The sequence below is a fragment of the Gossypium hirsutum genome, chromosome D09, assembly GCF_007990345.1.
Source record: "Gossypium hirsutum isolate 1008001.06 chromosome D09, Gossypium_hirsutum_v2.1, whole genome shotgun sequence".
Taxonomy (NCBI): Eukaryota; Viridiplantae; Streptophyta; class Magnoliopsida; order Malvales; family Malvaceae; genus Gossypium; species Gossypium hirsutum.
In genome coordinates, this window is record NC_053445.1 from 49,610,383 (window position 1) to 49,623,977 (window position 13,595).

The window sequence follows — 13,595 nt, forward strand, 5'->3', positions numbered from 1 at the left end:
AAGGTTGAAATATTTGAATTTTACGTGGTAAGGGAATTAATTTGAATTTTGAATTTTAATATTTACCATTAATATTAATATTATTATTATTAAATTACGACTTTATTTAAAAATGCATTACTAATTCATGAATTTTAGTTGATTGGCATGGATTGCTACAAAACATTTCAGTTTCTTTTTATGTATGTTTAATGCTGTTGATAACAACAGGATACAAAATACATCACTTATGAAATTTTGGCTAATTGGTATGAACTGTTGATCAGATGAACTTGGATGTATAAACTTTTTGAAATTACAAGTTGTAACTATAGCAGAAGTAACTTATCCTTAAGCTAAGGATTCATCAGCGTGAAAAAAAATTAATATTCTATGATGCAATTTCATGCAATGATTCTCGTAAGACTATGCCAAAGAACCTACATTCACAAAGGTTTACTTAATGATGAAAACAACAGTGAAAGATTACATTAACAGCCACGATGTTTTCTGCGTCGGCAATGGTCCCAATCGGCAATTCTCATCTTAACCTTCTCAAACTCCGAAATCCTACAAGCCAATGTGATACCTCCCGATCGATTGAACCCGTAAATCTGCTCCGACTCCTTCAACAGCTCTTCAAACAGCGGGTGGTTAAAATAAATAACAGGCACCACCACCCTCCTCTTGTCACCTCCTGATTCCTCCACGTACACCGCAACATGCCCCTTCGGTACCCCGCCAACTCTCTCCATTCCCTCCTCACCCAATCGGACATACCCCGGACCCGAATCCGAATTACAGAGCCCCGTCGTTCGACATCGAAGAAACCGGGCAAAAGAGCAGATTCGAGATAACAGGTTGCAGCATCTGATCCGAGGTCTCAAGAAACTGCTCCTATAATTTCTACTTCCGGGTCGGATTATCCATTTGAAAACTTTCACTAGCTTACTTCCAAGCTTGAACCCTCTAATTTTCTTCATCTTCTTTTTTGTTTTTCGGGGTTAGAAAAAAAAACGAAAATAATAATGAAATGGTTAGTGTTCAAATCTGAAACCAAGAACCGGGTTGTTGTCGGATTTGTTAATGGTGTCGGTTTTCAGAAATGGGTCTCGTAGCAAAAGAATGCCTCTGTTTCGACGCTTTTCTCTGAAGAATTTTGAGTTCAAAAGAGAAAAAGGTTCGATTATCGGACGATAAGAGAGCTGTTTATTTATTGGAGAGACTTTAGTTAATGTTAAAATAATATGTAAGAACAACGAGTGATGCAGACTTTGGTCGGTGGTCCGTACCGGGCACACGGTCGAAACTCGAAATGCGGCTCTAACTCCACACGGAAATTTAATTATAGGGTCCAATTCTACTATCAGTCCCTGTACTGTTTGATGTAATTTAATATTTTTATTATTGATGTATTTCGACTGACCACATTGAAAATATGGCATAATAATAATAATGGAATAATGGACCAAATGCACTAATTGATAAGATCCTATTCCTTTACCACCCGCACACCTTTTGTTTTCCTTTCATTAAAGCAAAAGTGTTTCCTTTTTCCCACATATTTGAAATCCATAAATGGCCCAACCTAAAGCTAGAGATTCTAACTTAAAGCTATGTTCATATCTTAAGTAGATTAATATATATATTTATTATGTGAAAAAAATTAAAAATAATAAATTTGAAACGATAGAAACATGGTCCATTAAAGAATCAGCCTATATGTTAATGGACCGTAACAATCCAACATCATTATTTAATGGACCGTGCTAGCATGGCTCATGTCCCGTAGACCTCTTGGATATTGTCAACCCGAATCTAGCCAAGTCCTTAATAGGCCATACCATGCTGGTATAGATGGCATTTGCATATATTTATACTATGCATGTACATATTCATATATGTGTATGAGAGAACTTAAGAGAAAGTGTAAAAACAAGGTGATATAGATGGCATTTGCAGAAGAGCATGAAAGAATAAATAGAGAAATGAGGTTAAATTTGATGCATTGTCATCAGTACATAAATTATAGGTACTAAAAGAATGGTATGCTCCCAATAAATTAAACAAGGAAACCCTTGATGCAATGCATTAACAACATTCTGAACCAAAACCCAAAAAAGGAAAAAAAAATTAATAGAACTTATCAAAATCACCAAAGATTCATATCAACAACACTACACCCGCACGCCTAAACATACAAACACAAACCTTACGTGTGAAGCACGTGTTCGGACAAGCACAGACCACCCCCGAAAGAAAAGCACCTAGCGGGAAACGAGGAAAAGGGTCGAGGAAATCATCAGCACTGTAAAGAACAGTTTTGATCTACCCTCTATGATTGATGTTGCCAATGATGATGATACATCCTGCGGCCTGAAAAGGACACCAAGTAGAATTTGTAACTAGCCGTCATCGATTATTTTTCTTTTTAAAAGCTAACTTGGAGAAGAAAACTTTTCAGAAGATAATGGACTCATTTTGCTTACTTTTGTAACTTGCTTAGGGCACCGCAAAAGAGGGCATTGTCAGGCATAGGCAACTCAGTTTTGTTTGTAGCCTCGGGATTGACAACCCTGACATATGTTTCTTGACCAAGATACCATGAGTCGAGGTTTTCAGTTCTAAGGTTCCAGACTCCGACATTGTCAAGTGATATCAAGATTGCAGTCCATGCACCAGGATAAACCTACAAAGAGGGATATCAGTAGGCATTGTTGGTCGCAGGTCCAGACTATTATGTCAAATGGAAAAAAATACTGAACTTGCGCAAGCCTTAGAACCACATATCTCCTATGACCTACCTGTGTTGTGGAGCGGGCAATCCCGTCCCACTTATTATATGTGCCCCTGCTATTCTCCGACCACTCACCATAATCCATTCTGCAACAAGATAATTGATAAATTTAGTGTTAAAATCATAGTGCATACGGATACATATACACATGATGATGTGTCAAGGAAACAAATTCCTACCCGACAACGAAAAATGCATATCCACTCATGTGATAAGTATGCATCTTAGTGTCATTGTTCTGTAGGATGACTTCCATAAATCCCCTATAAGTCCCATTAATAACAGATGTTTCCATTTTAGGTGGCTCTGTAAGTGGTTTATTGGGAAAATCAAGCTTATATACTCCTTTAATCTTATACTGGTCAACAAGCCGGATTGGTGTAGCAGGATTGACAAAGGATATCCCACTGAGTGTCGCTCGTCTTTTCCCATCAATAGTCTCTGGTGGTTTGTTTCTCAAGACGTAAACTTCAGTCACATTAATCGAACCATATCTAAACGATCCCTGTGGGTTCGGGCGAGCACCACTGGCAGATACATTCCATCTGCATTATTTAAGCAGAGAAACTAAGACTGTGCAACCGACTAAAGTGTAAATATAATTTGTTTATAACAAGGCATGCATTACAAGCAAAATGTTTGAAGTGTGAAAAATGTGCTCATGCACTCAAACCACAATGAGAGTGAACCTGATAGATCTAGCTTGGTTCATTGAAAAGGTTTTGTCGAATTCATCCTGCGGTGGATCAGGGAGGGGACCGGATGCCTTTCCTTTCGAATTAGAATAACGCAAAATGGCAACACCGGTAACTCGTTTCCACTGCGATTCATTCACAAACCTGGCACTTGCTACAATGTAGTAATCGCTACTTGCATTCTGATCCGTGGTTAGCAGAAACGAATATGACTGCCCTACATGTATGTCTAAGCTAGTGTAGTTCTGCTGCACCGTATATGATCCCTCACTCTCCGCAAGAAGTAAATTATGGCTCTGAATCCTGAAATTCAAGGAGGTCGATATTCCCACGTTGTGAACTCGAAGGCGATAAGTTTTCCCTGACCAACATAATAATGTAATGTTATAGTAATAACGAATTCCAGTGAGTTATTATATGTATGAATGCCACTAACTAACCATCCAATACTCCAACGTATAAAATTTGAGGGTCAACAGATCTTGATACTCAGGTACAAGTATTATGACTGAAGTATAAATAACCTAACACTCCGCAATTAAAGTTCATTAATATCTAAAATACAACTCCAGTAGGATAAATAGATGCAAATTACTCCTAAATTCCATTTCCTGGAATTAATTCCATTTTTTTGGTCACTAAGTTCTAATTACACAAGCAACCGGAATAACACAATAGAAATGAGTATCAGTTAAGCAAATCATCATAAGTCATAACTAAACAATGCATTGCAAGAAATAACCACCTGGATGGACGTTAATCGTTTCATACTCGATACCATCAGGTACAAGAGTATCATTATATCGGTAAGGACCTTTGCCATTAATAAGAACTCCATCTGGCATCCCTAGACCTTTTCCGGCATCAAGTGCCTTTCTCAAAGCCTGCAATCCAAAGGTATCCCCTCATCAGACACATTATAATCCTACACCCAAAAATACAACCTCAAAGCCAAATACACATATATATATATCCAGTAACTTCACTAACCGTGTGATTTCGCGTGTACCAATCACCAATCAAAATGACAATGTCCCCATCAGGAGTGTCAAAAGGAATAGGAATTATAGGTCTATTGTTGATAATAAAGCTACCAAAACCACCAGCTGCCCTCTGAAAATGCAGTGATGGGAAATAAAAGAAACTCCCAACTTGGTCCTTAACTTGGAACTGGTAAGTCCAATTCCACTTAGGAGGAATTGGACAATTAGTGCCAAGAACTCCATCTTGCCATGAACTACGCCTCTGTTGAATCCCAGACCTAAAAATAACACCCAAAGATTCAGCTAAATCATCTATCTTTGTATTTTGATTTTTTTGAGTGCAAATTAAGTAAGATCTTACCAATGCATAAGTAAACTTTCGTCCAATTTGTTTCGAACATTGATGACGACATTGTTGTTAGTAGTTGAATTGATAGTAGGGCCAGGGAACTTGTTATTTATAGCAATAACCTACAAAGTAAATGCAGATAAAGAAACCATTAATAGTAGATCCACAACATTAGTCTAAAAAAGCTTACTTAAAATCTCAGAAGCTATGCAAAGTTCAAGTAAAAAAGGAGCTACTTTTTTTTTCCTTTTGTAGATCTGAAGCTAAAAGTTGAAACTTTTAAAGCTGTTTAAAAGCAACCCATTTTCTCAGTTATGAAAACTAAGGAAAATTAGCTAAAGAAAAGAGCATACCTGTTGGGGAACACCCAAAGGAGAAGCAGTGATGTAAGTGACCTCAAAATCATAGAAAACAAATGGATCCTCAGCATAACACAAGCTTAAAAACAGAGCAATGTGGATAAGAAACCAACCCCAGAACCTACTCAAAGCCATTCTTTTTCAAGGACAAGAAAAAAAAACTCCTTTTGGGTTTATAAATGGGAAAAGCTTTGTTATATTCTTTTACATTATCTGGTAAGCAAAAAGAAGGAGAAGAGGAAACCAGAGGCTCTAGAGATGAAACTTTAAGAGAGAGAGAGAAAACAACAAAAGAAACGGCTATATGATTTTGCTTGATGGTTTGGGGTATTTTTTGGGGTTCTTTTTTAGTGAAAAAAAAAGGAAGCACTTTGGTTACGATTGAAATAATAGAAAAAGCATTAGATTTGTCGGACGCTAGCCATCATTCAATTCATTAGTGGAAGAGAGAGAGAGAGGTAGGGTGACAACCTGTATCCAGTTCAGAGCTTAACATTGAAGTGGAAAAATGTGGTCTTTCTTTTATTATTATAACATTAAACCATGTCTAATTACTAACACTTAAGAGGGGTTTTAAAGAACACAGGGTTTAACAGCTTACGCGTTGTTAGCCATATGATGGGGGTGAAACATGATTGCAAAGTGCATCATGGCATGTGGAGTGGACCCTCTTCAGTGAAATCAATAGGTTTGAAATGGCTGCTAGTTTCTTCCCTAATAAACGCCTCGTTTGACGGTTGCTTAAAAAACTACTGCAATCATAAAATATTGTGAATGGTGCAAATGGGAGGGTTAACAGTTAAATTAAATCGAGAAGCAGAAAATCAAGCTAAATCTATGATTTTCGGATGGTAAAGCATTTATACCATTTAATTATTTTACAAATTTGGGACATCAATAGAGCTATTTTACCAAATCAATGGGGCCAACACCTAAATTGAATTAAATTTTATTTTTATTTAATTTATTAACATAAAATAATGTCTAAAAACCATAAAAAAACCATTTTGTTAATATAAAATTCAAAAATCAAAATTAGATTAAATGGTAGGGCTTTTTAATTTGATGCGAGGGTTATTTAGGATTTGAATTTTGCTGATACATAGTATTAACGGAGATCAAGTTGGAGAGAAAAATGGTGTCTTAGTTCGGAAAATAGAGTCGAAACCCCTTAAATGGAGTGTTTGAGATTACCTAAATCATGAGTATTTCGGGTTAGATAATCGGATCGGATCTCGAATTGGGTTATTATATATTTTATTAGCATCCTATAACAAATTTTAACTTCTAAGTTAGTTAAAATATTTTACAGATGCTAGATAAAGTACTAATGACGTTAGTAAATCTGTAAATGAAAAATGAATAAATAGAGGATAATAGAACTGCAATAATCAGAGTTGTAATAAACGAAATGGGCTGATCTTCCACTTTTGAGGTAGCCCAAATACTTTGATCGTTTGGGCTTGAATTGCTTAATCTCTTTTAAATCCACTCATGCAAGGCTTTGGTCTCATAACGTCCGTGCGCTTAAATCTTCCTAGTTTTAGTATTTGCTTTAAAATTAAGTAAAATATCGATTGTCTAGATTTGTTCATGGTATAATTAATAGGCTCGACCTAGGTCCAACTTGAAAATGGACCTAAACTTTTGTTCAAGCCTAACTCAAATAAAAAAATTAAAATTTTTGCCTAATTTAGCCCAATCGTATTATTTTTTTTAAAATTTTTAATTTTTATATAAACATTTTAAAAATATAATACACCAAATATACTAAAAATATTAAAATAAATAATTTTAATAAATTGAAAATAAATTAAAAAAGTATTTGTACTTAAATTACATTAAAATAAGTGCAACTTAACATCAAATACTTATAAAATAGTAGCAAAATTAACAATGAAACAAGTGTTAAAAGGTAGCAAAATAATAACAACATAATAATAAAATGGTAGCAAAACACTGATAAAAGGTGAGAAAACATGTGCAAAACATGACAAAACAACAGGATATTTTTTATTGCAAATTCGGGCCTCGGAACCAAAAAAATCTTACCTGAGACCTAATTCATTTTCTAAACGAACATTATTTTTTGCCTAAACTTATATTTTTATGCGGATATTTGGGCTGGACCGGGTTACCCGTTCCACGGAGAACTCTACGATCCACTATGCTCCAATTTGTTGTGCTTTAATTATGTTGTTAGCATATCAAGAAGATGATTGAAGAACATGAAAAGCAACTAACGGAATCTATTATAAGAATAAAAATATTTTACAGGCGGGAAAGAAAGGTTAAGCTAGGCTAAGGGTGCTAAAATGGCAACCAAACATGGCTGCTAATTAAGCTTTGAGACAGTGGCCGAGGATGTTTGCATAAGTTGGCTTTTCTCTCTCTCTCTCTCTTGGGAGTATTGGAAATGTTCATAAATTTGGATATGGCTGAATAAATGCAGAGTTCATCTGCCATATCTTAAGTGAAGCAGTTACATTGAGTTCCGTTGCATTGTTGAATAAAAACACTTTAGCTGCTCCATATATCGCTTTTGTCGGATAAACCCTTGATGTAATCACTGTTCTTCCTCCTTGTCCAAAGCTTTCGATTATCGAATGATCCACCTGCACCCACAACATTACATTACATTCCATTTTCATCTTCATTCACTCTTCGGTCGGTTCGGTTTAAAAAACATCCGCCTGCATCGATGATGGAGGGAAGTTAAAAACTCACCAATATTCTGATGGATAAATTTTCGCCTCTCAGAACAGGAACCAAGCTCCCATATATGTGTTTATCAACATCGGATGCTTTAGATGATCTGCAACAAGACATCATCGTTAAGTTCTTGGCTCCTACATTTATAAAAAACCGACTCAAACACCAAACATACCGAGATTGATCGTTGCAAAAGAATGTCTTCAGATTGCCATTGGATCCTTTTGTCATGTAGAAATACACAGGAGTCTGCTCCCTCAGCCTCTCGTCTGCAAGCACCAACAGACCAAATGGTCCCAATGCACCACGCTCGGCAGCTCCACCGCTGGTCGCGCAGTCAAACGATGCATCGGACGACCCGGTTGCTTTCTCCAAAGCATCGCTATCGATCTTGAACTCAGCTATGATATCCAACTGTGTTGCTGAATCAATATCTAGAGGAACGACAGATCCTGCCTGGATTCTCACTTGGTTAAATTCTTTGCCTTTCAACCTTAAACTATCTATTTCTTCCACTGGCCATTGAAGCAGATGAGTTCCGGTCTTCTTATCGAACAAAATCATCCTCGGAATGCTCTGTTTAAGTTAAAATAGTTACATTATAAACATGTTCTGTAAATGAAGAAATCTGGGTTTTAATTGACGTTTAATTACCTGAACAGATGCCCATCCTTTTTTCACATCTGCTGCCTCACTATCGGATTCGCCAATCCAACCCCACAACACTCTTCTCTTCTTGTTTTGATCATAGAAAGTCTTGGCAGCATAGTATATCCCATAATCGTACCTTAATCCGATACCAACATCGATGTTGGGACGGTCTGGAATCCATGTACCATTGCGATCATTATAAGTCCCAATGGCATAGTAATCATGTCTGTCATCATCCAGACTTGCTTTCACCACATGCTTAACTCCAGGTCCATTAATGGACGTCTCCAAGCCATTGTTTTCGGTTTCCGAAACAGGGAAGAAATCCACACATTCCCACATGCCAGTGCCAGGCACAGCATGAAGTAACCCATCTAACATCTCGTAGTTTATGAAGTCCTTAGTATCATACACCAAAGCTATGCCAGTTTTATTGATCTTGGACCCTATGGTAATCCGCCATTTGCCTTCGGAGGTTAACCAGGCGGTGGTCGGATCGCGGAAATCATTGGGACCGATGCCCGGTGGTGGGACCAGAACCGGGTTCCGAGGGTACTTGACCCAATGGACGAGGAGCGGATCGTATTGGTCGGCTGGATAAGCTAGGTTTTGAACTTGAACACCCTCGGTGGTGGACCCTGTATAAAGCATAACAATTTTACCATCATGGAGGATGGTTGCAGAACCTGTCCAGACACCATTTTTGTCGTACCACTGATCGGCAGCCATTGCTAATGGGAGGTGAAGCCAATGGATCAAATCTTTGGATACAGCATGGCCCCAAACTATGTGGCCCCAAACGGCAGCGTTTGGGTTGTACTGATAGAACAAATGATACCACCCCTTGTAGAATAATGGACCTGTTTTGTTTACCAATCTTATGTTAAAAAATCATAAATTAGTCCATTCTTTTATCACTTTTCTGTTATTTTTTTAATGGAACATACCATTTGTATGAAATTACATAAATATGTTGCAATATAGGTAGAGGAGATCATTTATATTTACTGAAATCAAATTCGATTCTAAATATACTTTTCAAATTTTACTATTAGGCTCATATTCGTAATCACTTAGCTAAGCTTATTTTAAGTTTATCTATATTATTATTTTAAATTTTCAAAAAGTTATAATTAAAATCTAGTAAGAGGATGACAAATCAAATTTTATCTCCTAATTCCTTCTTAAAAAAAATTAAATCTAATTAAAAAAATTAAAAATTATATATAAAAAATCTAATTTATAATTCTCCTATATAACTTATATCAAAAGAAATAAAGATTACAGATAAAGGGTGGGCCCCAGATGATCAAAATAGAAATATGAATTATTGAGAATATTTTCGAATCTGGTTTTGACTAAAAACCAGTATCTAATCAACCATACTACCATTCAATCAATCAGTGGCAAAATACCATAAAGTGGCTGCTAACTAAAAAAAAAAACCTAAATAATACAAAAAAAATTTAAAAATATCAAAATAATACAACCATTTTATTATGTACCAAAATGGTACAAAAAAAAACCTTGTCGAGGGTCTGCCATAGGCAACACCAAAGGTCCCAGTGGCAGAGGCAGCACCAAAGGTGCTACTGCCACAGGCGGCACCTGTGCCATGTTTTCCTGGGACTCCCCAATTTAATTATTTGTTGTATATTTAAAAAAAAAAGGTATTTTAAAAAAAATGGATTATCTTGTTATTATGTTTTTTTGTATATTTTTTTTATTTTTTGTTGTTAGTTTAGTTATTATTGTTAGTTATTAGGATTAATAAAAACCCTAATTATTATTTTAGTTAGTATGTTTTTTGAAAGTAATAAAATCCGAAAATAAGAAAAATACGAACAAATGACCAAAATAATAGTTTTTTACTAAATTTATATAAAACACACACTAAATTAATACATTTCAAACTTTATGTACTAAAATAATATAAATAATAAAATACGAAAATAGTATATTTTTTGAAAGTAATAAAATTCGAAAATAAGAAAAATAAGAACAAATGGCCAAAATAAGGGTTTTTTACTAAATTTATATAAAAAACACACTAAAATAATATATTTCAAACATTATGTACTAAAATAATAAAAAATAATAAAATACAAAAATAGTATTTTTTTGAAAGTAATAAAATCCGAAAATAAGAAAAATCAGAAAATCAGAAAAATACATTGAAATTAAAGACAAAAATTTGTTTTGAACTTGCAGGCATCGCAATGGCTCGATTGATATTAACAATAATAATAATTATTAATAATTAAACCCTAAAAACTAACAATAATAATACTAACTAAAATAATAATTAGGATTTTTATTAATCCTAATAACTAACAATAATAACTAAACTAACAACAAAAAACAACAAAAAATATACAAAAAAAACATAATAACAAGATAATCCATTATTTTTTTTAAAAAATACCTTATTTTTAAAAAATATACAAAAAATAATTAAATTGGGGAGTTCTAGGAAAATATGACACAGGTGCCGCCTGTGGCAGTGGCACCTTTGATGCCGCCTGTGGCAGACCCTTGATCAGGTTTTTTTTTCTGTTTGTACCATTTTGGTACATAATAAAATGGTTGTATTATTTTGGTATATTTTTTTAAATTTTTTGTATTATTTATGTAAAAAACCCTTTTATCTTATTCATAATTTAAAATATAAATATTTTTAAAATAAAAAATGTGATAAAAACATATTAATTACAGGGAGCTTACCATTAGGATCTGAAGCAGCACGAACCAGATTCCCACGTTAGAGCAGCAATGTAAAAGCACCCAGCCATACCCCCAAAAATATTATGTAAAAATCAGCCTATATAACTAGTAAAATTAATATTTAAAAATAATCTATACTTTATATTAGTATCAACAAAGTTTACGAAAGTATCAAAGAATCTAAAAACAAAAAAGAAGCAATGGAACTGTATTTTTCTTCCTTACCATTCATCCAATTCTTTTCAGGTTGAAAGTGAAAAGCTGTTCTTTGCCATGATAACATGCTATTGTTCCATGGATGGTCCGGTAAATCGCCGCCAAAAACCCAGTTTGATTTCTCCGATACCCCGGCAGCCAGGCCACGTGAAACCGGCTTTAAATTCTCAGCCTTCTCGAAGGCCATCGAAGCCAATGAACCACGTTCATTTTCATGCACGTCAACATAATCAACTGACCCATTGTTTCTAATCAACAATGCAGCAAACAAGCCAACCGTTAACAACCCGAAAAATATCGAAACCACCACTTTGATGGGTCTCCGGCAGGTAGCCTGACCCGTCAGATCGGATGATCCATCGGAGCTGGAAACCGGAAGCAATGGACTGATATCCGCCATTTTTAAACGTAACTCGAAAAAGATGAGAGAACTAAGAGAAAAAGGCTTAACAAATGTGCTATGTTTTGGCCTCACTTCTCATTGCTATTATATACGAAATGCTTGGATGAGCAAACGAGGTTTGTGGGGTCATTAATGTTCCTGAAATTTACCAAATAATTATGACTTGATTATTTTGTGGGAAACTGGATCAATATTTATTTAATTATTTATAAACAAAACAAGTAATTAAGATCATATTGTGTTATGCTAATGATCCTTGCAAATGTTGTCGACAAAGACAGATATTGTACAAGTCGAGTGTATGTTGTTTCAGATTTCCGTAGCTTAATAATCTATTCCGACAGGAAATTTTAATGATTTGGATTTATGCTAATAATTGAGCATGATAGATGACGTGTATCAACAATAATGCAGAAAAATATTAGTTAAAGTTGCGATTTGTGAACTAATATGAGTTTTATTGGTGTTGTTAGTGACAATAATCTAGTGACGTTAGAAACTTTAATGGAAGATGGTAAAAAACGTAGTGAAGAGAAGCGTAGGAGGCTATGGGTATAGCATCCTAACGTAGGAGTGAAGCACGCTGTCTTACTCTGGAAAGCTCATCTCGGCCTTCATTAAGCAAATGGGCTTAGTCAGACCAACCGTATCGTAAGTAAGAAGAAGGGCGGTGGTCTTCCAAGAAGCGGAGATGGCGGAATAGCACGAAGCGAGAATCTTACTTTCGAGCAGCTCTTGAATAAGTAAGTGTTCCGCAAGTGTAGGTAAAGAATTATCCGACTTTCTTCTAAGAGTGGGTTTGTCTAATCAAATAAGAGATCAAACAAACTCCTCTTCTTCGAACTAGTCATTAATGGTAGGTTCTTTAATGGAAGATGGTAATCATTGGTGGATTGGATCTATAACACCCTTAACCCCTCTCCGTCATCGGATTAGGGTCACAAGCATTACTAACAAATCAAACAATTAATTTAATCACAATCAACATATAAACTAACTAATAACATTATAATATGCAATGGTAGGTCACGACAATCTAATACTTTCATGCTAGATTCTTATACATTCGAATAATAGATTATGCTATGCATTTTTAAACTTGGTCTTCCACTATCTACACTCTTATCACTATTTATCCCTTCTAGAATGTCAGAATTCGGATACATATAAGACTATTCCAAATATTAGCATCAGAGTATTAGTCCATACTCCATCTACGATTATCTTTTTAATTTATCTTCAATGATGTTAGTGGAATGTACTTAATTTAGGTTTACTAATCCAACCCATTTCAGAGTAAAAGTTACTCTTACAGCCCCTATTACGAGTCTATAGGACCTTAAAAATAGTTTTAAAATAGGTAGGGACTAATTTGAAACAATTCTAGCAGTTTAGGAAATAATTACAAAAATTTTAACTGCAGGGGTCACACGGCCATGTAGCCAGGCCATGTGATTCACACGACCAAGTCACACTCCCGTGTGTCTGGCCATGTGGGCATTCGAAGTAGGGACACACGGTCGTGTCCCAGCCCGTGTAACTCACTGACTTGGGTCACACGGCCAAGTCACACGCCCATGTGTCAGGCCGTGTACCCTTCGAAATGGTCTCGCACACTCGTGTGCTAGCAGTGTGTCTCACAAGGCCAAGTCATACGCTCGTGTGGACCTAAATTGTGCCTTAAACCATAAGTTTACCATTCCTACTTGTTTGGGCATTAAGCAACT

General features: G+C 35.5%; 3 protein-coding genes across 4 annotated transcripts; all 3 read right to left on the reverse strand.

Moving 5' to 3' along the window:
* Nucleotides 1-265: 265 nt before the first annotated feature.
* Nucleotides 266-1,910, reverse strand: LOC107890656 (auxin-responsive protein SAUR36). The gene has a single exon (XM_016815183.2). It carries the CDS (start codon nt 960-962, stop codon nt 471-473), a length of 492 nt encoding a protein of 163 aa, XP_016670672.1. The 5' UTR covers nt 963-1,910; the 3' UTR covers nt 266-470.
* Nucleotides 1,911-1,960: 50 nt separating this feature from the next.
* LOC107890654 (monocopper oxidase-like protein SKU5) lies at nt 1,961-5,658 on the reverse strand. The gene is made up of 9 exons (XM_016815181.2): nt 5,157-5,658; nt 4,816-4,925; nt 4,462-4,732; nt 4,217-4,355; nt 3,466-3,832; nt 2,956-3,321; nt 2,784-2,862; nt 2,469-2,668; nt 1,961-2,355 (listed from the first exon to the last, which is right to left on the reverse strand). The coding sequence occupies exons 1-9, from the start codon at nt 5,295-5,297 to the stop codon at nt 2,247-2,249; spliced, it is 1,782 nt and encodes a 593-aa protein (XP_016670670.2). The 5' UTR covers nt 5,298-5,658; the 3' UTR covers nt 1,961-2,246.
* Nucleotides 5,659-7,381: 1,723 nt separating this feature from the next.
* Nucleotides 7,382-11,934, reverse strand: LOC107890652 (acid beta-fructofuranosidase). Of its 2 annotated transcripts, XM_016815179.2 has the most exons (6): nt 11,475-11,934; nt 11,250-11,258; nt 8,529-9,385; nt 8,050-8,450; nt 7,890-7,977; nt 7,382-7,777 (listed from the first exon to the last, which is right to left on the reverse strand). In XM_016815179.2, the coding sequence occupies exons 1-6, from the start codon at nt 11,863-11,865 to the stop codon at nt 7,583-7,585; spliced, it is 1,941 nt and encodes a 646-aa protein (XP_016670668.1). In that variant the 5' UTR covers nt 11,866-11,934; the 3' UTR covers nt 7,382-7,582. The 2 variants fall into 2 exon arrangements, with proteins under 2 accessions (XP_016670668.1, XP_016670669.1); XM_016815180.2 differs by lacking the exon at nt 11,250-11,258.
* Between the last annotated feature and the right edge of the window lie 1,661 nt (nt 11,935-13,595).

Coding starts and splice junctions, on each gene's coding strand:
- LOC107890656 (XM_016815183.2), bottom strand. CDS start 962: ATGAAGAAAATTAGAGGGTTCAAGCTTGGAAGTAAGCTAGTGAAAGTT.
- LOC107890654 (XM_016815181.2), bottom strand. CDS start 5,297: ATGGCTTTGAGTAGGTTCTGGGGTTGGTTTCTTATCCACATTGCTCTG. Junction 2,863..2,955: donor TATGCATTTTTCGTTGTCGG/GTAGGAATTTGT, acceptor ATCTTGTTGCAG/AATGGATTATGGTGAGTGGT. Junction 2,669..2,783: donor TTGCCCGCTCCACAACACAG/GTAGGTCATAGG, acceptor CCCTCTTTGTAG/GTTTATCCTGGTGCATGGAC.
- LOC107890652 (XM_016815179.2), bottom strand. CDS start 11,865: ATGGCGGATATCAGTCCATTGCTTCCGGTTTCCAGCTCCGATGGATCA. Junction 8,451..8,528: donor AAGGATGGGCATCTGTTCAG/GTAATTAAACGT, acceptor TAACTTAAACAG/AGCATTCCGAGGATGATTTT. Junction 7,778..7,889: donor ATTTATCCATCAGAATATTG/GTGAGTTTTTAA, acceptor TTGTGGGTGCAG/GTGGATCATTCGATAATCGA.